We start from the raw sequence: 23794 nt of genomic DNA on the forward strand, positions 1-23794 counted from the left end.
GCTCTGTATAATTTTATAGTATGCAAATTATAAATGTTACTTCAATGCTGATTGGTCGCCATGGGCAACTTCTCCACTGGCTCTCTTCTCCACACTTTTCACTGATTCATGAATAGACTAGAGATGAGCGGGTTCGGTTTCTCTGAATCCGAACCCGCACGAACTTCATGTTTTTTTTCACGGGTCCGAGCGACTCGGATCTTCCCGCCTTGCTCGGTTAACCCGAGCGCGCCCGAACGTCATCATGACGCTGTCGGATTCTCGCGAGACTCGGATTCTATATAAGGAGCCGCGCGTCGCCGCCATTTTCACACGTGCATTGAGATTGATAGGGAGAGGACGTGGCTGGCGTCCTCTCCAATTAGATTAGAAGAGAGAGAGAGAGAGATTGACCTGATTTACTGGAACTTAGGAGTACTGTAGAAGTGTAGAGAGTGCAGAGTTTACTAGTGACTGACCACAGTGACCACCAGACAGTGCAGTTTTATTTAATATATCCGTTCTCTGCCTGAAAAAAACGATACACACAGTGACTCAGTCACATACCATATCTGTGTGCACTGCTCAGCCCAGTGTGCTGCATCATCTATGTATATATATCTGACTGTGCTCAGCTCACACAGCTTATAATTGTGGGGGAGACTGGGGAGCACTGCAGTGCCAGTTAATAGTTATAGGTTATAGCAGGAGCCAGGAGTACATATTATATTAAAATTAAACAGTGCACACTTTTGCTGCAGGAGTGCCACTGCCAGTGTGACTGACCAGTGACCTGACCACACTGACCACCAGTATAGTTAGTTAGTAGTATACTATATTGTGTGATTGCCTGAAAAAGTTAAACACTCGTCGTGTGACTTCACTTGTGTGGTGTTTTTTTTTTTATTCTATAAAAAACTCATTCTGCTGACAGACAGTGTCCAGCAGGTCCGTCATTATATAATATATACCTGTCCGGCTGCAGTAGTGATATAATAAGAATTTACTTACCGATAATTCTATTTCTCATAGTCCGTAGTGGATGCTGGGACTCCGTCAGGACCATGGGGAATAGCGGGCTCCGCAGGAGACAGGGCACATCTAAATAAAGCTTTTAGGATCACATGGTGCGTACTGGCTCCTCCCCCTATGACCCTCCTCCAAGCCTCAGTTAGGTACTGTGCCCGGACGAGCGTACACAATAAGGAAGGATCTTGAATCCCGGGTAAGACTCATACCAGCCACACCAATCACACCGTACAACTTGTGATCTGAATCCAGTTAACAGTATGATAACAAAAAACGAAGTAGCCTCTGAAAAGATGGCTCACAACAATAGTAATAACCCGATCTTTGTAACAATAACTATGTACAAGTATTGCAGACAATCCGCACTTGGGATGGGCGCCCAGCATCCACTACGGACTATGAGAAATAGAATTATCGGTAAGTAAATTCTTATTTTCTCTAACGTCCTAGTGGATGCTGGGACTCCGTCAGGACCATGGGGATTATACCAAAGCTCCCAAACGGGCGGGAGAGTGCGGATGACTCTGCAGCACCGAATGAGAGAACTCCAGGTCCTCCTTAGCCAGAGTATCAAATTTGTAAAATTTTACAAAGTGTTCTCCCCTGACCACGTAGCTGCTCGGCAAAGTTGTAATGCCGAGACCCCTCGGGCAGCCGCCCAAGATGAGCCCACTTTCCTTGTGGAGTGGGCCTTTACAGATTTAGGCTGTGGCAGGCCTGCCACAGAATGTGCAAGTTGGATTGTGCTACAGATCCAACGTGCAATCGTCTGTTTAGACGCAGGAGCACCCATCTTGTTGGGTGCATACAATATAAACAACGAGTCAGATTTTCTGACTCCAGCTGTCCTTGAAATATATATTTTTAATGCTCTGACAACGTCCAGTAACTTGGAGTCCTCCAAGTCGCTAGTAGCCGCAGGCACCACAATAGGCTGGTTCAAGTGAAAAGCCGAAACCACCTTAGGGAGAAAATGAGGACGTGTCCGCAGTTCTGCCCTGTCCGAATGGAAAATCAGATATGGGCTTTTGTATGATAAAGCCGCCAACTCTGAAACTCTCCTGGCTGAAGCCAGGGCCAATAGCATGGTTACCTTCCATGTAAGGTATTTTAAATCTACCGATTTTAGAGGCTCAAACCAATGAGATTTGAGAAAATTCAAAACTACGTTCAAATCCCACGGTGCCACTGGAGGCACTATTGGGGGTTGTATATGTAGTACACCTTTGACAAAAGTTTGTACTTCAGGCACTGATGCCAATTCCTTCTGGAAGAAGATTGATAAGGCCGAAATTTGAACTTTAATGGACCCCAATTTTAGGCCCATAGACAATCCTGCTTGCAGGAAATGTAAGAATCGACCCAATTGAAATTCTTCCGTTGGAGCCTTCTTGGCCTCACACCACGCAACATATTTTCGCCAAATGCGGTGATAATGTTGTACAGTCACTTCCTTTCTAGCCTTAATCAAGGTAGGAATAACTTCCTCTGGAATGCCCTTTTCTTTTAGAATCCGGCGTTCAACCGCCATGCCGTCAAACGCAGACGCGGTAAGTCTTGGAACATACAAGGTCCCTGCTGAAGCAGATCCCTTCTTAGAGGTAGAGGCCATGGATCCTCCGTGAGCATCTCTTGAAGTTCCGGATACCAAGTTCTTCTTGGCCAGTCCGGAGCCACCAGTATTGTTCTTACTCCTCTTTTCCGTATAATTCTCAGTACCTTTGGTATGAGAGGCAGAGGAGGGAACACATACACTGACTGGTACACCCACGGTGTTACCAGAGCGTCCACAGCTATTGCCTGAGGGTCTCTTGACCTGGCGCAATATCTGTCCAATTTTTTGTTGAGGCGAGACGCCATCATGTCCACCTTTGGTCTTTCCCAACGGTTCACAATCATGTGGAAGACTTCTGGATGAAGTCCCCACTCTCCCGGGTGAAGGTCGTGTCTGCTGAGGAAGTCTGCTTCCCAGTTGTCCACTCCCGGGATGAACACTGCTGACAGTGCTATGACATGATTCTCCGCCCAGCGCAGAATCCTTGCAGCTTCTGTCATTGCTCTTCTGCTTCTCGTGCCGCCTTGTCGGTTTACGTGGACGACTGCCGTGATGTTGTCCGACTGGATCAACACCGGCTGACCCTGAAGCAGCGATTTTGCCAGGCTTAGAGCATTGTAGATCGCTCTTAGCTCCAGTATATTTATGTGAAGGGACGTCTCCAGGTTTGACCACACGCCCTGGAAGTTTCTTCCCTGTGTGACTGCTCCCCAGCCTCGTAGGCTGGCATCCGTAGTCACCAGGACCCAGTCCTGTATGCCGAATCTGCGGCCCTCTAACAGATGGGCACTCTGCAACCACCACAGGAGAGACAACCTTGTTCTTGGTGACAGTGTTATCCGCTGATGCATGTGCAGATGCGATCCGGACCATTTGTCCAGCAGATCCCACTGAAATGTCCGTGCATGGAATCTGCCGAATGGAATCGCTTCGTAAGAAGCCACCATCTTTCCCAGGACTCTTGTGCATTGATGTACTGACACAGTTCCTGGTTTTAGGAGGTTCCTGACAAGTTCGGATAACTCCCTTGCTTTCTCCTCCGGGAGAAACACCTTTTTCTGAACCGTGTCCAGAATCATTCCCAGGAACAGCAGACGAGTTGTCGGGGTCAATTGAGATTTTGGAAGATTCAGAATCCACCCGTGTTGCTGAAGCACTACCTGGGTTAGTGCTACACCGACTTCCAGCTGTTCTCTGGACTTTGCCCTTATCAGGAGATCGTCCAAGTAAGGGATAATTAATACGCCTTTTCTTCGTAGAAGAACCATCATTTCGGTCATTACCTTGGTAAAGACCCGAGGGGCCGTGGACAAACCAAACGGCAGCGTTTGAAACTGATAATGACAGTCTTGTATCACGAACCTGAGATACCCTTGGTGTGAGGGGTAAATTGGGACATGCAGATAAGCATCTTTTATGTCCAGGGACACCATGAAGACCCCTTCTTCCAGATTCGCTATCACTGCTCTGAGTGACTCCATCTTGAACTTGAATTTCTGTATGTACAGGTTCAAGGATTTCAGGTTTAGAATAGGTCTTACCGAACCGTCCGGCTTCGGTACCACAAATAGTGTGGAATAATACCCCTTTCCCTGTTGTAGGAGGGGTACCTTGACTATCACCTGCTGAGAATACAGCTTGTGAATGGCTTCCAAAACCGACGTCCTTTCTGAGGGAGACGTTGGTAAAGCAGACTTTAGGAACCGGCGAGGGGGAGACCTTTCGAACTCCAACATGTAACCCTGAGATATTATCTGCAGGATCCACGGGTCCACTTGTGAGCGAGCCCACTGATTGCTGAAAATCTTGAGTCGACCCCCCACCGCTCCTGAGTCCGCTTGTAAAGCCCCAGCGTCATGCTGAGGGCTTTGTAGAACCCGGGGCGGGCTTCTGGTCCTGGGCAGGGGCTGCTTGCTGCCCTCTCTTACCCTTTCCTCTGCCTCGCGGCAGATAAGACTGTCCTTTTGGTCGCTTGTTTTTATAGGAGCGAAAGGACTGCGGCTGAAAAGACGGTGTCTTTTTCTGTTGGGAGGGGGTCTGAGGTAAAAAAGTGGATTTGCCGGCAGTTGCCGTGGCCACCAGGTCCGAAAGACCGACCCCAAATAATTCCTCTCCTTTATATGGCAATACTTCCATATGCCTTTTGGAATCCGCATCACCTGACCACTGTTGCGTCCATAAACTTCTTCTGGCAGATATGGACATCGCGCTTACTCTTGATGCTAGAGTACAAATATCCCTCTGAGCATCTCGCATATAAAGAAAAGCATCCTTTAATTGCTCTAGAGCAGGGGTGGCCAACCAGTCAGAGACAAAGAGCCAAGAAATCTTGTTAGGTACATCAAAGAGCCGACTTCGAGCCGAAGGCGCACTTGCAAAAATGGGGTGTGACCTTGTGCCTGCTAGGCCACGCCCCTGGTATAAAATACATTGAAAAAGCCAGATCCAACATAAAATACAATAAAAATGCCACTTCTACATCAATTCATTGAAAAAGCCAGATCAGCATAAAATATATTGAAAAGCCAGATTCACATAATGCACTTCAGTTCCCCAATGTGTCCCTCCAGCCAGCACCCGCCTGTGTCACTCCAGCCAGCTCCCCCATGTGTATTTGGCTCACTCAGTTCTCAGTCTACGTAATGCTGCTGCATGTCTGGCTGGAGTGCAGCGGTTTACAGATCTCTTGTGGTCACGTGACTTTGAGTGTTGGGAGCCACATTTGAATAAAGAAAGAGCCGCATGTGGCTCTAGAGCCACGCGTTGGCCACCACTGCTCTAGAGTCAATAAAATACTGTCCCTATCCAGGGTATCAATATTTTCAGTCAGAGAATCCAACCACACTACCCCAGCACTGCACATCCAGGCTGAGGCTACTGCCGGTCGCAGTATAACACCAGTATGTGTGTATATACTCTTCAGTGTAGTTTCCAGCCTCCTATCTGCTGGATCCTTGAGGGCGGCCGTATCAGGAGACGGCAACGCCACTTGCTTTGATAAACGTGTGAGCGCCTTATCCACCCTAGGGGGTGTTTCCCAGCGCGCCCTAACCTCTGGTGGGAAAGGGTATAATGCCAATAACTTCTTGGAAATTTGCAGTTTTCTATCTGGGTTAACCCACGCTTCGTCACACACGTCATTCAATTCCTCTGATTCTGGAAAAGCTACAGGTAGTTTTTTCACCCCCCACATAATACCCCTTTTTGAGGTACCAGCAGTATCAGAGATCTGCAAAGCCTCCTTCATTGCCGTGATCATATAACGTGTGGCCCTATTGGAAAATACGTTTGTTTCTTCACCGTCGACACTAGATTCATCTGTGTCGGTACCCGTGTCGACTGACTGAGGTAAGGGACGTTTTACAGCCCCTGACGGTGTCTGAGACGCCTGAGCCGGTACTAACTGGTTTTCCGGCCGTCTCATTTCGTCAACTGACTTTTGTAATGTGCTAACATTATCACGTAATTCCATAACTAAAGCCATCCATTCCGGTGTCGACTCCCTAGGGGGTGACATCACCATTACCGGCAATTGCTCTGCCTCCACACCAACATCGTCCTCATACATGTCGACACACACGTACCGACACACAGCAGCCACACAGGGAATGCTCTAATCGAAGACAGGACCCTCTTAGCCCTTTGGGGAGACAGAGGGAGAGTTTGCCAGCACACACCAAAAACGCTATAAATGTATATAAACAACCCTAGAAGGTGTTGTTTTTGATATAAGCGCTTTTAATATATCAATATCGCCAAATTATGCCCCCCTTCTCTTTGTTACCCTGTTTCTGTAGTGCAGTGCAGGGGAGAGTCCTGGGAGCCTTCCTCACCAGCGGAGCTGAGCAGGAAAATGGCGCTGAGTGCTGAGGAGAATAAGCTCCGCCCCTTTTTCGGCGGGCTTTTCTCCCGGGTTTTAAGAAAACTGGCCTGGGTTAAATACATACATATAGCCTTAATGGCTATATGTGATGTATTTATTTTGCCACTAAAGGTATTTAATATTGCTGCCCAGGGCGCCCCCAGCAGCGCCCTGCACCCTCCGTGACTGAATCAGTGAGACGTGTAGCAACAATGGCGCACAGCTGCAGTGCTGTGCGCTACCTTCATGAAGACTGAGGAGTCTTCTGCCGCCTGCTTTCCGGACCTCCGTCTTCAGCGTCTGTAAGGAGGATCGGCGGCGCGGCTCCGGGACGAACCCCAGGAGGACCTGTGTTCCGACTCCCTCTGGAGCTAAGTGTCCAGTAGCCTAAGACTCCAATCCATCCTGCACGCAGGTGAGTTGGAAATCTCTCCCCTAAGTCCCTCGATGCAGTGATCCTGTTGCCAGCAGGATTCACTGAGATTTAAACCTAAAAAAAACTTTTTCTAAGCAGCTCTTTAGGAGAGCCACCTAGATTGCACCCTTCTCGGACGGGCACAAAAACCTAACTGAGGCTTGGAGGAGGGTCATAGGGGGAGGAGCCAGTACGCACCATGTGATCCTAAAAGCTTTATTTAGATGTGCCCTGTCTCCTGCGGAGCCCGCTATTCCCCATGGTCCTGACGGAGTCCCAGCATCCACTAGGACGTTAGAGAAATATATATTTTTTATATCATTATTTATCATCCAGTCGCAGCAGACACAGTACGGTAGTTCACGGCTGTAGCTACCTCTGTGTCGGCACTCGGCAGTCCGTCCATAATTGTATACCACCTACCCGAGGTTTTTTTTTCTTTCTTCTTTATACATACATACTACTACATCTCTTTATCAACCAGTCTATATTAGCAGCAGACACAGTACGGTAGTTCACGGCTGTAGCTACCTCTGTGTCGGCACTCGGCAGTCCGTCCATAATTGTATACCACCTACCCGTGGTTTTTTTTTTTCTTCTTTATACATACATACTACTACATCTCTTTATCAACCAGTCTATATTAGCAGCAGACACAGTACAGTACGGTAGTTCACGGCTGTAGCTACCTCTGTGTCGGCACTCGGCAGTCCGTCCATAATTGTATACCACCTACCCGTGGTTTTTTTTTCTTTCTTCTTTATACATACATACTACTACATCTCTTTATCAACCAGTCTATATTAGCAGCAGACACAGTACGGTAGTTCACGGCTGTAGCTACCTCTGTGTCGGCACTCGGCAGTCCGTCCATAATTGTATACCACCTACCCGTGGTTTTTTTTTCTTTCTTCTTTATACATACATACTACTACATCTCTTTATCAACCAGTCTATATTAGCAGCAGACACAGTACAGTACGGTAGTTCACGGCTGTAGCTACCTCTGTGTCGGCACTCGGCAGTCCGTCCATAATTGTATACCACCTACCCGTGGTTTTTTTTTCTTTCTTCTTTATACATACATACTACTACATCTCTTTATCAACCAGTCTATATTAGCAGCAGACACAGTACAGTACGGTAGTTCACGGCTGTAGCTACCTCTGTGTCGGCACTCGGCAGTCCGTCCATAATTGTATACCACCTACCCGTGGTTTTTTTTCTTTCTTCTTTATACATACATACTACTACATCTCTTTATCAACCAGTCTATATTAGCAGCAGACACAGTACAGTACGGTAGTTCACGGCTGTAGCTACCTCTGTGTCGGCACTCGGCAGTCCGTCCATAATTGTATACCACCTACCCGTGGTTTTTTTTTCTTTCTTCTTTATACATACATACTACTACATCTCTTTATCAACCAGTCTATATTAGCAGCAGACACAGTACGGTAGTTCACGGCTGTAGCTACCTCTGTGTCGGCACTCGGCAGTCCGTCCATAATTGTATACCACCTACCCGTGGTTTTTTTTTCTTTCTTCTTTATACATACATACTACTACATCTCTTTATCAACCAGTCTATATTAGCAGCAGACACAGTACAGTACGGTAGTTCACGGCTGTAGCTACCTCTGTGTCGGCACTCGGCAGTCCGTCCATAATTGTATACCACCTACCCGTGGTTTTTTTTTTCTTTCTTTTTTATACATACATACTACTACATCTCTTTATCAACCAGTCTATATTAGCAGCAGACACAGTACGGTAGTTCACGGCTGTAGCTACCTCTGTGTCGGCACTCGGCAGTCCGTCCATAATTGTATACCACCTACCCGTGGTTTTTTTTTCTTTCTTCTTTATACATACATACTACTACATCTCTTTATCAACCAGTCTATATTAGCAGCAGACACAGTACGGTAGTTCACGGCTGTAGCTACCTCTGTGTCGGCACTCGGCAGTCCGTCCATAATTGTATACCACCTACCCGTGGTTTTTTTTTCTTTCTTCTTTATACATACATACTACTACATCTCTTTATCAACCAGTCTATATTAGCAGCAGACACAGTACAGTACGGTAGTCCACGGCTGTAGCTACCTCTGTGTCGGCACTCGGCAGTCCGTCCATAATTGTATACCACCTACCCGAGGTTTTTTTTTCTTTCTTCTTTATACATACATACTACTACATCTCTTTATCAACCAGTCTATATTAGCAGCAGACACAGTACAGTACGGTAGTTCACGGCTGTAGCTACCTCTGTGTCGGCACTCGGCAGTCCGTCCATAATTGTATACCACCTACCCGTGGTTTTTTTTTCTTTCTTCTTTATACATACATACTACTACATCTCTTTATCAACCAGTCTATATTAGCAGCAGACACAGTACAGTACGGTAGTTCACGGCTGTAGCTACCTCTGTGTCGGCACTCGGCAGTCCGTCCATAATTGTATACTAGTATCCATCCATCTCCATTGTTTACCTGAGGTGCCTTTTAGTTGTGCCTATTAAAATATGGAGAACAAAAATGTTGAGGTTCCAAAATTAGGGAAAGATCAAGATCCACTTCCACCTCGTGCTGAAGCTGCTGCCACTAGTCATGGCCGAGACGATGAAATGCCAGCAACGTCGTCTGCCAAGGCCGATGCCCAATGTCATAGTACAGAGCATGTCAAATCCAAAACACCAAATATCAGTAAAAAAAGGACTCCAAAACCTAAAATAAAATTGTCGGAGGAGAAGCGTAAACTTGCCAATATGCCATTTACCACACGGAGTGGCAAGGAACGGCTGAGGCCCTGGCCTATGTTCATGGCTAGTGGTTCAGCTTCACATGAGGATGGAGGCACTCAGCCTCTCGCTAGAAAAATGAAAAGACTCAAGCTGGCAAAAGCAGTAGCACCGCAAAGAACTGTGCGTTCTTCGAAATCCCAAATCCACAAGGAGAGTCCAATTGTGTCGGTTGCGATGCCTGACCTTCCCAACACTGGACGTGAAAAGCATGCGCCTTCCACCATTTGCACGCCCCCTGCAAGTGCTGGAAGGAGCACCCGCAGTCCAGTTCCTGATAGTCAGATTGAAGATGTCAGTGTTGAAGTACACCAGGATGAGGAGGATATGGGTGTTGCTGGCGCTGGGGAGGAAATTGACCAGGAGGATTCTGATGGTGAGGTGGTTTGTTTAAGTCAGGCACCCGGGGAGACACCTGTTGTCCGTGGGAGGAATATGGCCGTTGACATGCCTGGTGAAAATACCAAAAAAAGAAATGCGGACAACAGGTGTCAAGCCGTGTGTTCCCTTTGTCAAGCTGTAATAAGTAGGGGTAAGGACGTTAACCACCTCGGAACATCCTCCCTTATACATCACCTGCAGCGCATTCATAATAAGTCAGTGACAAGTTCAAAAACTTTGGGTGACAGCGGAAGCAGTCCACTGACCAGTAAATCCCTTCCTCTTGTAACCAAGCTCACGCAAACCACCCCACCAACTCCCTCAGTGTCAATTTCCTCCTTCCCCAGGAATGCCAATAGTCCTGCAGGCCATGTCACTGGCAATTCTGACGATTCCTCTCCTGCCTGGGATTCCTCCGATGCATCCTTGCGTGTAACGCCTACTGCTGCTGGCGCTGCTGTTGTTGCTGCTGGGAGTCGATGGTCATCCCAGAGGGGAAGTCGTAATACCACTTTTACTACTTCCACCAAGCAATTGACTGTCCAACAGTCCTTTGCGAGGAAGATGAAATATCACAGCAGTCATCCTACTGCAAAGCGGATAACTGAGGCCTTGGCATCCTGGGTGGTGAGAACCGTGGTTCCGGTATCCATCATTACTGCAGAGCCAACTAGAGACTTGTTGGAGGTACTGTGTCCCCGGTACCAAATACCATCTAGGTTCCATTTCTCTAGGCAGGCGATACCGAAAATTTACACAGACCTCAGAAAAAGAGTCACCAGTGTCCTAAAAAATGCAGCTGTACCCAATGTCCACTTAACCACGGACATGTGGACAAGTGGAGCAGGGCAGGGTCAGGACTATATGACTGTGACAGCCCACTGGGTAGATGTATGGACTCCCGCCGCAAGAACAGCAGCGGCGGCACCAGTAGCAGCATCTCGCAAACGCCAACTCTTTCCTAGGCAGGCTACGCTTTGTATCACCGGTTTCCAGAATACGCACACAGCTGAAAACCTCTTACGGCAACTGAGGAAGATTATCGCGGAATGGCTTACCCCAATTGGACTCTCCTGTGGATTTGTGGCATCGGACAACGCCAGCAATATTGTGTGTGCATTAAATATGGGCAAATTCCAGCACGTCCCATGTTTTGCACATACCTTGAATTGGTGGTGCAGAATTATTTAAAAAACGACAGGGGCGAGCAAGAGATGCTGTCGGTGGCCAGAAGAATTGCGGGACACTTTCGGCGTACAGGCACCACGTACAGAAGACTGGAGCACCACCAAAAACTACTGAACCTGTCCTGCCATCATCTGAAGCAAGAAGTGGTAACGAGGTGGAATTCAACCCTCTATATGCTTCAGAGGTTGGAGGAGCAGCAAAAGGCCATTCCAGCCTATACAATTCAGCACGATATAGGAGGTGGAATGCACCTGTCTCAAGCGCAGTGGAGAATGATTTCAACGTTGTGCAAGGTTCTGCTGCCCTTTGAACTTGCCACACGTGAAGTCAGTTCAGACACTGCCAGCCTGAGTCAGGTCATTCCCCTCATCAGGCTTTTGCAGAAGAAGCTGGAGACATTGAAGGAGGAGCTAACACGGAGCGATTCCGCTAGGCATGTGGGACTTGTGGATGGAGCCCTTAATTCGCTTAACAAGGATTCACGGGTGGTCAATCTGTTGAAATCAGAGCACTACATTTTGGCCACCGTGCTCGATCCTAGATTTAAAGCCTACCTTGGATCTCTCTTTCCGGCAGACACAAGTCTGCTGGGGTTGAAAGACCTGCTGGTGAGAAAATTGTCAAGTCAAGCGGAACGCGACCTGTCAACATCTCCTCCTTCACATTCTCCCGCAACTGGGGGTGCGAGGAAAAGGCTCAGAATTCCGAGCCCACCCGCTGGCGGTGATGCAGGGCAGTCTGGAGCGACTGCTGATGCTGACATCTGGTCCGGACTGAAGGACCTGACAACGATTACGGACATGTCGTCTACTGTCACTGCATATGATTCTCTCACCATTGAAAGAATGGTGGAGGATTATATGAGTGACCGCATCCAAGTAGGCACGTCACACAGTCCATACTTATACTGGCAGGAAAAAGAGGCAATTTGGAGGCCATTGCACAAACTGGCTTTATTCTACCTAAGTTGCCCTCCCACAAGTGTGTACTCCGAAAGAGTGTTTAGTGCCGCCGCTCACCTTGTCAGCAATCGGCGTACGAGGTTACATCCAGAAAATGTGGAGAAGATGATGTTCATTAAAATGAATTATAATCAATTCCTCCGCGGAGACATTGACCAGCAGCAATTGCCTCCACAAAGTACACAGGGAGCTGAGATGGTGGATTCCAGTGGGGACGAATTGATAATCTGTGAGGAGGGGGATGTACACGGTGATATATCGGAGGATGATGATGAGGTGGACATCTTGCCTCTGTAGAGCCAGTTTGTGCAAGGAGAGATTAATTGCTTCTTTTTTGGGGGGGGTCCAAACCAACCCGTCATATCAGTCACAGTCGTGTGGCAGACCCTGTCACTGAAATGATGGGTTGGTTAAAGTGTGCATGTCCTGTTTTGTTTATACAACATAAGGGTGGGTGGGAGGGCCCAAGGACAATTCCATCTTGCACCTCTTTTTTCTTTTATTTTTCTTTGCGTCATGTGCTGTTTGGGGAGGGTTTTTTGGAAGGGACATCCTGCGTGACACTGCAGTGCCACTCCTAAATGGGCCCGGTGTTTGTGTCGGCCACTAGGGTCGCTAATCTTACTCACACAGCTACCTCATTGCGCCTCTTATTTTCTTTGCGTCATGTGCTGTTTGGGGAGGGTTTTTTGGAAGGGACATCCTGCGTGACACTGCAGTGACATTCCTAAATGGGCCCGGTGTTTGTGTCGGCCACTAGGGTCGCTAATCTTACTCACACAGCTACCTCATTGCGCCTCTTATTTTCTTTGCGTCATGTGCTGTTTGGGGAGGGTTTTTTGGAAGGGACATCCTGCGTGACACTGCAGTGACACTCCTAAATGGGCCCGGTGTTTGTGTCGGCCACTAGGGTCGCTAATCTTACTCACACAGCTACCTCATTGCGCCTCTTTTTTTCTTTGCGTCATGTGCTGTTTGGGGAGGGTTTTTTGGAAGGGACATCCTGCGTGACACTGCAGTGCCACTCCTAGATGGGCCCGGTGTTTGTGTCGGCCACTAGGGTCGCTAATCTTACTCACACAGCTACCTCATTGCGCCTCTTATTTTCTTTGCGTCATGTGCTGTTTGGGGAAGGTTTTTTGGAAGGGACATCCTGCGTGACACTGCAGTGACACTCCTAAATGGGCCCGGTGTTTGTGTCGGCCACTAGGGTCGCTTATCTTACTCACACAGTCAGCTAACTCATTGCGCCTCTTTTTTTCCTTGCGTCATGTGCTGTTTGGGGAGGGTTTTTTGGAAGGGCCATCCTGCGTGACACTGCAGTGCCACTCCTAGATGGGCCCGGTGTTTGTGTCGGCCACTAGGGTCGCTAATCTTACTCACACAGCTACCTCATTGCGCCTCTTTTTTTCTTTGCGTCATGTGCTGTTTGGGGAGGGTTTTTTGGAAGGGCCATCCTGCGTGACACTGCAGTGCCACTCCTAGATGGGCCCGGTGTTTGTGTCGGCCACTAGGGTCGCTTATCTTACTCACACAGTCAGCTACCTCATTGCGCCTCTTTTTTTCTTTGCGTCATGTGCTGTTTGGGGAGGGTTTTTTGGAAGGGACATCCTGCGTGACACTGCAGTGCCACTCCTAGATGGGCCCGGTGTTTGTGTCGGCCACTAGGGTCGCTAATCTTACTCACACAGCTACCTCATTGCGCCTCTTATTTTCTTTGCGTCATGTGCTGTTTGGGGAGGGTTTTTTGGAAGGGACATCCTGCGTGACACTGCAGTGACACTCCTAAATGGGCCCGGTGTTTGTGTCGGCCACTAGGGTCGCTTATCTTACTCACACAGTCAGCTAACTCATTGCGCCTCTTTTTTTCTTTGCGTCATGTGCTGTTTGGGGAGGGTTTTTTGGAAGGGCCATCCTGCGTGACACTGCAGTGCCACTCCTAGATGGGCCCGGTGTTTGTGTCGGCCACTAGGGTCGCTAATCTTACTCACACAGCTACCTCATTGCGCCTCTTTTTTTCTTTGCGTCATGTGCTGTTTGGGGAGGGTTTTTTGGAAGGGCCATCCTGCGTGACACTGCAGTGCCACTCCTAGATGGGCCCGGTGTTTGTGTCGGCCACTAGGGTCGCTTATCTTACTCACACAGTCAGCTACCTCATTGCGCCTCTTTTTTTCTTTGCGTCATGTGCTGTTTGGGGAGGGTTTTTTGGAAGGGACATCCTGCGTGACACTGCAGTGCCACTCCTAGATGGGCCAGGTGTTTGTGTCGGCCACTAGGGTCGCTTAGCTTAGTCATCCAGCGACCTCGGTGCAAATTTTAGGACTAAAAATAATATTGTGAGGTGTGAGGTATTCAGAATAGACTGAAAATGAGTGGAAATTATGGTTTTTGAGGTTAATAATAATATGGGATCAAAATGACCCCCAAATTCTATGATTTAAGCTGTTTTTTAGGGTTTTTTGAAAAAAACACCCGAATCCAAAACACACCCGAATCCGACAAAAAAAATTCGGTGAGGTTTTGCCAAAACGCGGTCGAACCCAAAACACGGCCGCGGAACCGAACCCAAAACCAAAACACAAAACCCGAAAAATTTCAGGCGCTCATCTCTAGAATAGACCCCATAGAATCATACAGAATATAGCAGTCTATGAACTAAGCCAGTGTTTCTTAAACTCGGTCCTCAGGACCCCACACGGTTCATGTGTTCCAAGTCACCCAGCAGCTGCACTGTGTATCACCAGCTGTCACATTTTACAAATCTACAGGTGACCTGCAAAACATGAACTGTGTGGGGTCCTGAGGACCGAGTTTGAGAACCTGTGAACTAAGCCTTGTAGAGATGTCATGTTACAGGGCCAGGCTGTGTTTGAAAAATGACAGGAGCTGGTTGGCTGGTACTTTATCTTCCACTTTATCTCTCTCCAAGGCTTGGTACACAGACGGACATGGTATACGTTTGATAGATTTGACCTGAAAAATCTTGTGTCAACCATTTGTGTGTCAACCACTTTCATGTTGAACTCTTATCTGTTGACCTTTTCAGCTATTTGGTGTTGACTTATTGTCTGTCGGCATAAATACTGTAGATCTTCTATACCACACCTGATGTGCATACCAGCTAATATAATACAAAGTCACAATTGTCACCAACTTCATGCAAGTTCCCGGCCGAACTCGGACGTTTTATTTAAAGCGGCAATCATGTACAAGGTATGGTTTTAGCCGGGAAACCGTATCTCCGGCGAACTCAGACTTCATTACATCTGGCCCCCTGAATCAGCCACACATATACAGATACGTTAGCATTTCTGCCCCACAGCAATGGGGCCATGGATTTGCTTCAGCCATGATGTGCACCACCTATGTGAAGTTTGTGTGTTTTCCCCATATTTGCATGCGTTTCCTCCTAGTGCTCTTGGCTCCTTCCACAGACCGATAAACATACTTTAGACTAATTGGCTTACGACAGCATTAACCTTAGTGAGTGTGTTAATGTTGTAGGGAATTTAGATGGTAAGCTCTAACCAGACGGGGCGGGATGTACTTACCTCCATCCGCCGGGTCTCCAACGCACAGGGTAACTACCCTGTAGAAGCCTATGGGGCTTCTTCCGTAATGCTATGTGGAAAGGGTTCTGTCACGGGACCCTCCCAGCATCCCCCGTGGTCTGCACATGCGCCGATGGACTCCCGGATTGTAGACCTGGAAGTCCAGCAGTCGCAGCACATCACAAAGGACAGCTCTTATCGTTAGAGCTGTCCTTTGCAATATTAATGACATATGTTAGTACATATGTCATTAGTATAAATACGGCAAGTGGCAGGATGTACCGCGATCCTTTGGTACATCCAGCCAGGGAGTGATTCAATATTCTCTGTAAAGTGCTCTGCAATATGTAGGCACTATATAAATAAAAAGGAAAATATATTTAATCAAACAAAATCATCTACAACATGGAGGACAGATGTTTCAGATAAAAAAAATACTATGGCCTCAGATTTATCAAGCCTTGGAGAGAGATAAATTACACGGTGATAAAGTACCAACCAAGCAGCTCTTATTTTTCAAACACAGCCTGTAACATGGCAGTTAGGAGCTGGTTGGTTTTTACTTTTTCACTGTGCAATTTATCACTCTCCAAAACTTGATAAATATGGAAATATATTTGAATTCCCACCTGATTAAGAAGCTTCCGTGTGACACAGTTGATTCCTCCTATGAAGACCATGTTGGGCATCACCGGCTTTGGGTATTCAAACACAAAGTCATATCTCATCAACCAGATGGCTGCATGGCCGAGAATTTCCTGCAGAGTGACCTCTCGCTGAAGCATCTCAGAGGCCAGTAATTGGTAGGGAGCGTAAACTGAATCACACAGGAAATATGAGATTACGTCATACAGGGAATTTTTCAGCCGTTGAGGAAAAGTCATTTGATCGGTCAAACTTGTCAACATCCGTGGGACATAAGATAATGGCAGTGGGCATTTAGAGGCCTTAGAATCTAGATGGCAAGGTAAGCCACGCATAAAGAAAACAGATGGCACAGATAGGTGCTCTGCAAGTATATGGCCACAGGGGATCATAGGATCCGTGAAGACAACATCAAAGTTCAGGTCTTCCAGCGACCGTATTAACTGAGTATTGTTCAACATTCGTACACAACTGTCTAACATTATGGCTGATGATTCTCTCATCTTCTCTATAAACTTCAAAAATTTCAGCAGAAAAGGTCTTTCAGTGAAAACCTCAACTCCGAAAGATGAGAAATGATTCTGTAGATGTTCCAAGGAGTAGGACACAGGGTAGAACTTCACCTCATAGTCTAGAGAGGTCTGAATATGAAGATTGATGTCTGGTGCAACCACTACAACGTGATGTCCTTTTTGCCTAAGCAAATTCACCACAGGGCGCATGCTAAGCCAGTGACTGCCATCCACAGGCACAACGAGAATTTTGCCACCTTCAACCAGTGTTCCATGGCTAAATGTAAATAACAGAATGGTAACTGTAATATATAAAGAGAGATGCGTGGTGGCCATGTCCTCACTCTGTAGAATAAAGCTTATCTGCAAACTGCCTTTGAAGATGTGTACGTTAATATATACAATAACAGCATCCACTACGTCACAGAGCAATAACCTAGGACATTGTACCGAGAAGGTTGAGCTATTAACTGCACGTGTCGGTTTTACAGGGCAAACGTCAGATAAGTTTACATAATAACCTTTGAGATCATTCCTACAGTATATGCAGAGACTCCCGTCAATTTCTAGACCTCAAGATAAGTAAATCCAGTCACGGATGAGGGAATCTGGGGTTTCTAATGACACATAAGAGCTGGGCATGAGGGCCTCAGGTGTCTCTGGTGGCATAGTAGCGCCGAGCATGAGGGGGTTTTGTCATATAAAGGGTTATGATGGTGCTCTGGCATATGTAGATATATATGTGATGTAGTGTTCACTCTAGGCTGTTTTAGCAGGGCGCCGCGCCCTGCCCGTTTTTTAGCAGGCAAAACCCGCCCTGCCCCTTTTGCGGCGCCCTGCTAAAACAGCCGCCCGCTTCCTGCCCTCCCGGCGTGTATAGATGCCGTGCGCATGCGCGCGGCATCCATTCACGCATTGGTAGAGGGCTGGGGGAAGCCCAGCACCGACAAAGGTGCTGGGCACGCCCCCAACAAGTGACGTCACCGGCCACAGACGCTCTCTATAGTAGCATCTGTGGTCCGCACCGCCCCCTAAAATGACGTAGGCGTGGCCACGCCCCCTAATTTGCGGAGTCCGGCGCCCTGCCCCTTTTCACTCCTAGAGTGAATACTATGATGATATATAAAGTGGCATTAGGTGTCTCTTTTTGGTGTACAAGATAAATAATGAGACTGTGTGTAACTCTGTTCCCCTTTTATATACTCCCCATCTGCATCCACATATTGCTGCATTCTTATTTTCCATTGGTCAAAGCCGTGCTGTATCTGTCAGCTGTTTCAGTAACTGATGCAAAATGGGTTCCACTGAGTACACATTTGACTTTAGGGAAAAGAAAGAAGTCACACGGTGCTAGCTCTGGCGAGTTTGGAGGATGTTCTAGCACTGCAATCTGTTTCTCGGCCAAAAACTGCCTCAGGTAGAGAGCTGTGTGGGTTGGTGGAGGATGAAACCATTTTTCCACAACTCTGACCTTTTTCTGATTCTTTCCCACAAAGTTTATAGTACATTTTACTAATAATGTTCATTCACTGTTGCGCCTTCTGGTACCCAGTCTACCATAAAACACCATTGATATCAAGGAAAACAATTAACATGACTTTAAATTTGGATTTGCTTTAATGTGCTTTCTTCATTTTTGGTGATGATGGTGTTTTCCAGTGCATGGACCGGCGTTTTGTCTTAGGATTGTACTGAAAGATCCATGTTTCATCACAGGTAACTTTATCTAAAAAATGCAAATCTACTTAAATTTGGTCCAAAATGTCTGTTAAAATTTGCTTCTTTGATTTTCTTTCTGCCTGACAGGGAGAAGGTTTTGAACCATCTTAGCACAAACGCTTGATGCAAAACTTGCCTAACAGTTTCTTTGTCGATGTCTACCATTTCTGTTATCATTCGGATGCTGAGTCGACGGTCAATTCGAACAATTTTCTACAATTTGTTGCACATTTTCATTTGTTTTTGATGTGCAAGGCCTTCCGGGATGTTCATCATCTTCGACATCCTTACGACCGCCACTAACAGGCCAATTTATCACCATCTGCATCCTCAGATGTAGATGACAGGTGATAAATTCGACCAAACTCTCGCATAGATGTATCAATAATCGCATGCAGGGACAGAGCTTGTGAGAAAGCGCTATCCCTGTGATGACACTCCGCAGCACTATCAGGGTTCTTTCCATGAAAAATATCCCACGTGTGTGCTGCACATGCACCGCCAACTTCACCGCTACCACCGCTGCCAAGTTGACCCCCCTGTTGTGACTACCCTCCTATGCCGCTGCCCCCCTTCCCCGCATATTGACCCAGTGATTGGCGCTCGGGTGCGCTCCTCCGAATCCGGGCACGTGATCTCCGGCTCATGCACTGTGTCCTGGTCGTCTGACACCACAAACTGCTGCAAATGCAAATGGTTTACAGCATCACATGACCGGGGTCAGAGTGCAGGAACCGGAGATTAGAAGACCGGAGCCAGAGGAGAGCACCGATAACTGGGGGAGGTGAGTATATTTAAAAAATATATATATTTTTTTTTTTTACACAGTGATCAGCTTGTGTGTCAATCGTACACACAGAGCTGATCACACTGCCCTGGTCCCCGCACAGAGAAAGCTGTGCTGAAGGCTGCATATCGCAGTGAGCCCTGTGATAATACCAGATGAAGCTGGCGTAATTATCACAGGGCTCATTGCTGTGTTTTTTCCCATTTTCATTTTTTTTAGTGAATTGGCCTAGATTGCATTTCCCATTACGATCTGATTACTAAATAAAAGTGAAAGGGTTTGGAGCTGATTTTTATGAAAAATGCTGCAAAAGTCCTTTAATATATTGAAGTGAAACTAAAATATTGTGAAATCTTTGCACCACTCAAACACATGTGCAACGTGACCTACAATCTTCCCTGTAAGCTTCGATTATTAGCGTATGGAAAGCTTCGGTGGGCATTTTGTTCAATTTAACTAAATTTTTTTTAACACATTGCACTACTTTTGAACTAAGCATTTTTATACGGTGCATGGGAAAAACACAACTTCTTTGAACACTGTGTGACAGTGAACCAAACTATCTGTGCGAGAGGGGTGACACTTGCAAAACCATTTTGGGATAATACAAGGTCAATGTTGCCCCACTTGAAGATTATGTATTTTATTTCTTATTGGTAAGTAATACTTGTATGGTTATAGATAGACATCAAATCCACATGCTGCACTCCTTCTCCTTCTCTCTCCTACTTCCTGATCACATGTTCATCTGTGCAGCCAGATTCTTAAAGGCACACTACCTCATCTAGCTAATGCACATAAACTATCTTCATAGATATTACATATGGGTTATTTTTTACAAATACAGTCTCGTTATTTAACAGCCTCACCTCATATATAGTGCCATGAGGGTGCTATGGTATATAAAGTAGCATGAGGTGGTCTGATGATGTATAAAGGGGAATTAGGTGGCTCTTTATGGCATATAAGAGGGAGTGTGGGGACTCCTATGTTATATAAAAAGGCACATAGGGTCTCTGATGGCATATAAATGAGCATGAGTGGTTCTGATGGCATAAAGGGTGCAGGAAGTGACTCTTGTAGCTTACCAGGTGGCATTAGGGTGGCATCTGATGTAATAAATCCATGTGGCTCAATATGGCTCAATTATTTCAAAAATACTAATATAGGCCCAGATTTATCAAGCCTTGGAGAGTGACAAATAATTTGGTGATAAAGTACCAGCCAACCAGCTCCTAACTGTCATTTTTCAAACACAGCCTGTGACATGGAAGTTAGGAGCTGATTGGTTGGCACTTTATCACTGTGCTATTTATCACTCTCCATGGCTTGATAAATGGGGGCCATAGTCCACTATACACCCTCACTAAATGTCCAGCGCTAGTATGTGCATGTGCAAGGTCCAGACAGGTCACGCATGCACACTATGATATAGACAGACATCAACGGACCCTGCAAATGCAGTGCTAGGTGTAGTAATGGCAGATGTGCAAAACTGTGCCACTTGTTACTTGATTTAAGCTTCATTAGAGAGGATGCATATGTAGAGATGCTCAGTGATATGTCTGCTTACTCCCCTGAAGACGTCTCCAGTTAGATGAAACGTGTAGTCAAGGGAGTAACTAGAACTGTGTTGGATCCATACCAACATAATGAAGGGGCTCCTGCAAGACACACTCACACCCAGACAAGGGGAATTAATACAAACTGTGTAAGAGTTTTGGGAAAGGACATATACTTACACAGAATTTAGATTTATACAAATCCCAAAAAACTAGCCAGGGTACTAGTGATTCATTCTAAAACAAGCTTCCAAAAGCTTTGAATTCCAAAAGCTGAAGTAATAGACTGATGTGCATAGTGGTTAATATAATGTACAGCCACAATAATGACCAACTTCAAACAAACAGAAACAGACACTGGGGTCTATTATTCATGAGGCAGTGAAAAGTGTAGAGAAGTGAGCCAGTGGAGAAGTTGCCCACGGCAACCAATTAGCTGCTCTGTATAATTTTATAGAATGCACTTTTTAAATGTTACCTCAACATTGATTGGTTGCCATAGGCAACTTCTCCACTGACTCTCTTCTCCACTCTTTTCACTGCTTCATGAATTGAATAGACCCCTATCTCTAGAGAGGTGGGGAACAGCGCTTATGACAGTGCTCAGAACAGATAATCCCCCGCCTCCAGATCACAGCCAGAACCATGGCAAGGCCACTATCCGGAATCACAGTCCCTTACACTGCCCTCACATATATACAGATACATTAACATATTTTCCTCACAGCATTGATACCGTGGATTTGCTTCTGTCAAGGGCACTACCTATGTGACATTTGTGTGTTTTCACCATATTTGCATTGATTTCCTCACAGTGCTCTGGACTCCTCCCACAGTGCGATAAACATACAGTACTTGTAAGGTGATTGGCTATTGACATTAACCCTAGTGTCTGTTCATGTGGTAGGAAATTTAGATGGTAAGTTCTAACCTATAAAACGCTATGCAATATATATATATATATATATATATATATATATAAATAAATAAATAAAAAATATTTAATTAAACTAAATCATCTACAACATGGAAGACAGATGTTTAAGATATTTTATATATATATATATATATAAATATATATATATATATATATTGTAAACCCAATGTCCGGCACTCCATTAAAGTAATAGTGGCGTGGGTGCCCTCACAATACAATACCAAATAGGCAGTATACAGCCATCCCTGGTGCGGCACTCCACTTCAATAATCACTGACTCCAATCCAAATAAACTTCAGTTTATTTGGAATGGAGGCAGTGATTACTGAAGTGGAGTGCCGCACCAGGGATGTATATATATATATATATATATATATATATATATATATATGTATGTATATTTGCATTCCCACCTGATTAAGAAGCTTCTGTGTGGCACAGTTGATTCCTCCTATGAAGACCATGTTGGGCATCACCGGCTTTGGGTATTCAAACACAAAGTCATATCTCATCAACCAGATGGCTGCATGGCCGAGAATTTCCTGCAGAGTGACCTCTCTATGAAGGAACTCGGAGGCCAGTAACTGGTGGGGAGCATAAACTAAATCACACAGGAAATGTAGGGATAAGTCAAACAGGGAATTTGTCAGCCGCTGAGGAAAGGTCATTTGATCAGTCAAGCTTGTCAACATCCGTGGGACGTAAGATAATGGCAATGGACATTTAGAGGCCTTAGAATCTAGATGGCAAGGTAAGCCACGCAAGAAGAAAACAGATGGCACAGATAGGTGCTCTGCGAGTATCTGACCACAGGGAATCGCAGGATCTGTGAAGACAACATCAAAGTTCATTTTTTCCAGGGACTGTATTAACTGAGTATTGTTCAACATTCCTACACAACTCTGTAACATTAGGGCTGCTCCTTCCCTCATCTTCTCGTTGATCTTTAAGAATTTCTGCAGAAAAGGTCTTTCAGTGAAAAGCTCACTTGCGAAAGATGAGAACTGATTCTGTAGATGTTCCAAGGAGTAGGACACAGGGTAGAACTTTACCTCACAGTCTTGAGACGTCTTAAGATGGATATTGATGTCTGGTGCAACCACTACAGCATGATGTCCTTTTTGCCTCAGCAAATCCACCACCGGGCGCATGCTTAACCAGTGACTGCCATCTATAGGCACAACGAGAATTTTACCACCATCAACTGGTATTACATGACTAAAAGTAACTAACAGAAGGGTAACTGTAATATATAACAAGAGATGTGTGCTCGCCATGTCCTCACTCTGCAGAATAAGGCTTGTCTGCCAACTGCCTTTGAAGAGCTGTACTTTAATATATACTACTTTATTGAGCAATAACCTCGGACATTGTGCTGAGAAGGTTGAGCTATTAACTGCACACATGTTGATTTCAAAGGGCAAATGTCATGATAACAGAACGCATTTACATGTGGCTGATTGGGGAATCAATGGAATATAAATAGCTATCTCAGCTTTTAATGTGTCTCTGATAATGGCGAGAACTCGCCTTTGTACAATGAAGTATACAGTCCGGTGTGGGTTCCGGATGATAGATCGACAGTCAATGTGTCGACATCATATTGTTAACATGCTTTAGGTCAACAGGTACAAAAGATCGTATTAAAATCGACAGGGGGGGGAGGGGCAGGCGGGGACCAGGGCAGCAGGAGTCAGGACTTGGAGGTATTTGAAAGAATTTGAATCACTCAGTATTGTGAATTTTGTGGAATTGAATATACAGGGTGATTCAAAAGTCGCAGTACACCATTTTGTTTCAAAAACTGTGCAGGAAATGGGAAAACTGAATATTCCAGTAAGGTATGAATGAGGTGGGCTATCTTTTAGGGTATGTATATGTACCAAACATGGGCGCCATCTTGAAA

At 46.0% G+C, this 23794-nt stretch overlaps 1 protein-coding gene across 2 annotated transcripts in view; it reads right to left on the reverse strand.

Annotated features, from left to right (window-relative positions):
• The window catches only part of LOC134944574 (UDP-glucuronosyltransferase 1-2-like), a 181963-nt gene extending 158775 nt beyond the window's left edge, over positions 1-23188 (reverse strand). Inside the window, exon 1 of one of the 2 annotated variants that reach the window (XM_063933244.1) lies at positions 22302-23188. In XM_063933244.1, coding sequence (XP_063789314.1) covers positions 22302-23165 — 864 coding nt within the window. In that variant the 5' untranslated portion in view covers positions 23166-23188. Of the gene's footprint in view, positions 1-16355; positions 16523-22301 lie in introns of those variants that run through there. The other variant, XM_063933250.1, reaches the window with a different exon arrangement.
• Between the last annotated feature and the right edge of the window lie 606 nt (positions 23189-23794).

The sequence above is a fragment of the Pseudophryne corroboree genome, chromosome 7, assembly GCF_028390025.1.
Source record: "Pseudophryne corroboree isolate aPseCor3 chromosome 7, aPseCor3.hap2, whole genome shotgun sequence".
NCBI classification, from domain to species: domain Eukaryota; kingdom Metazoa; phylum Chordata; class Amphibia; order Anura; family Myobatrachidae; genus Pseudophryne; species Pseudophryne corroboree.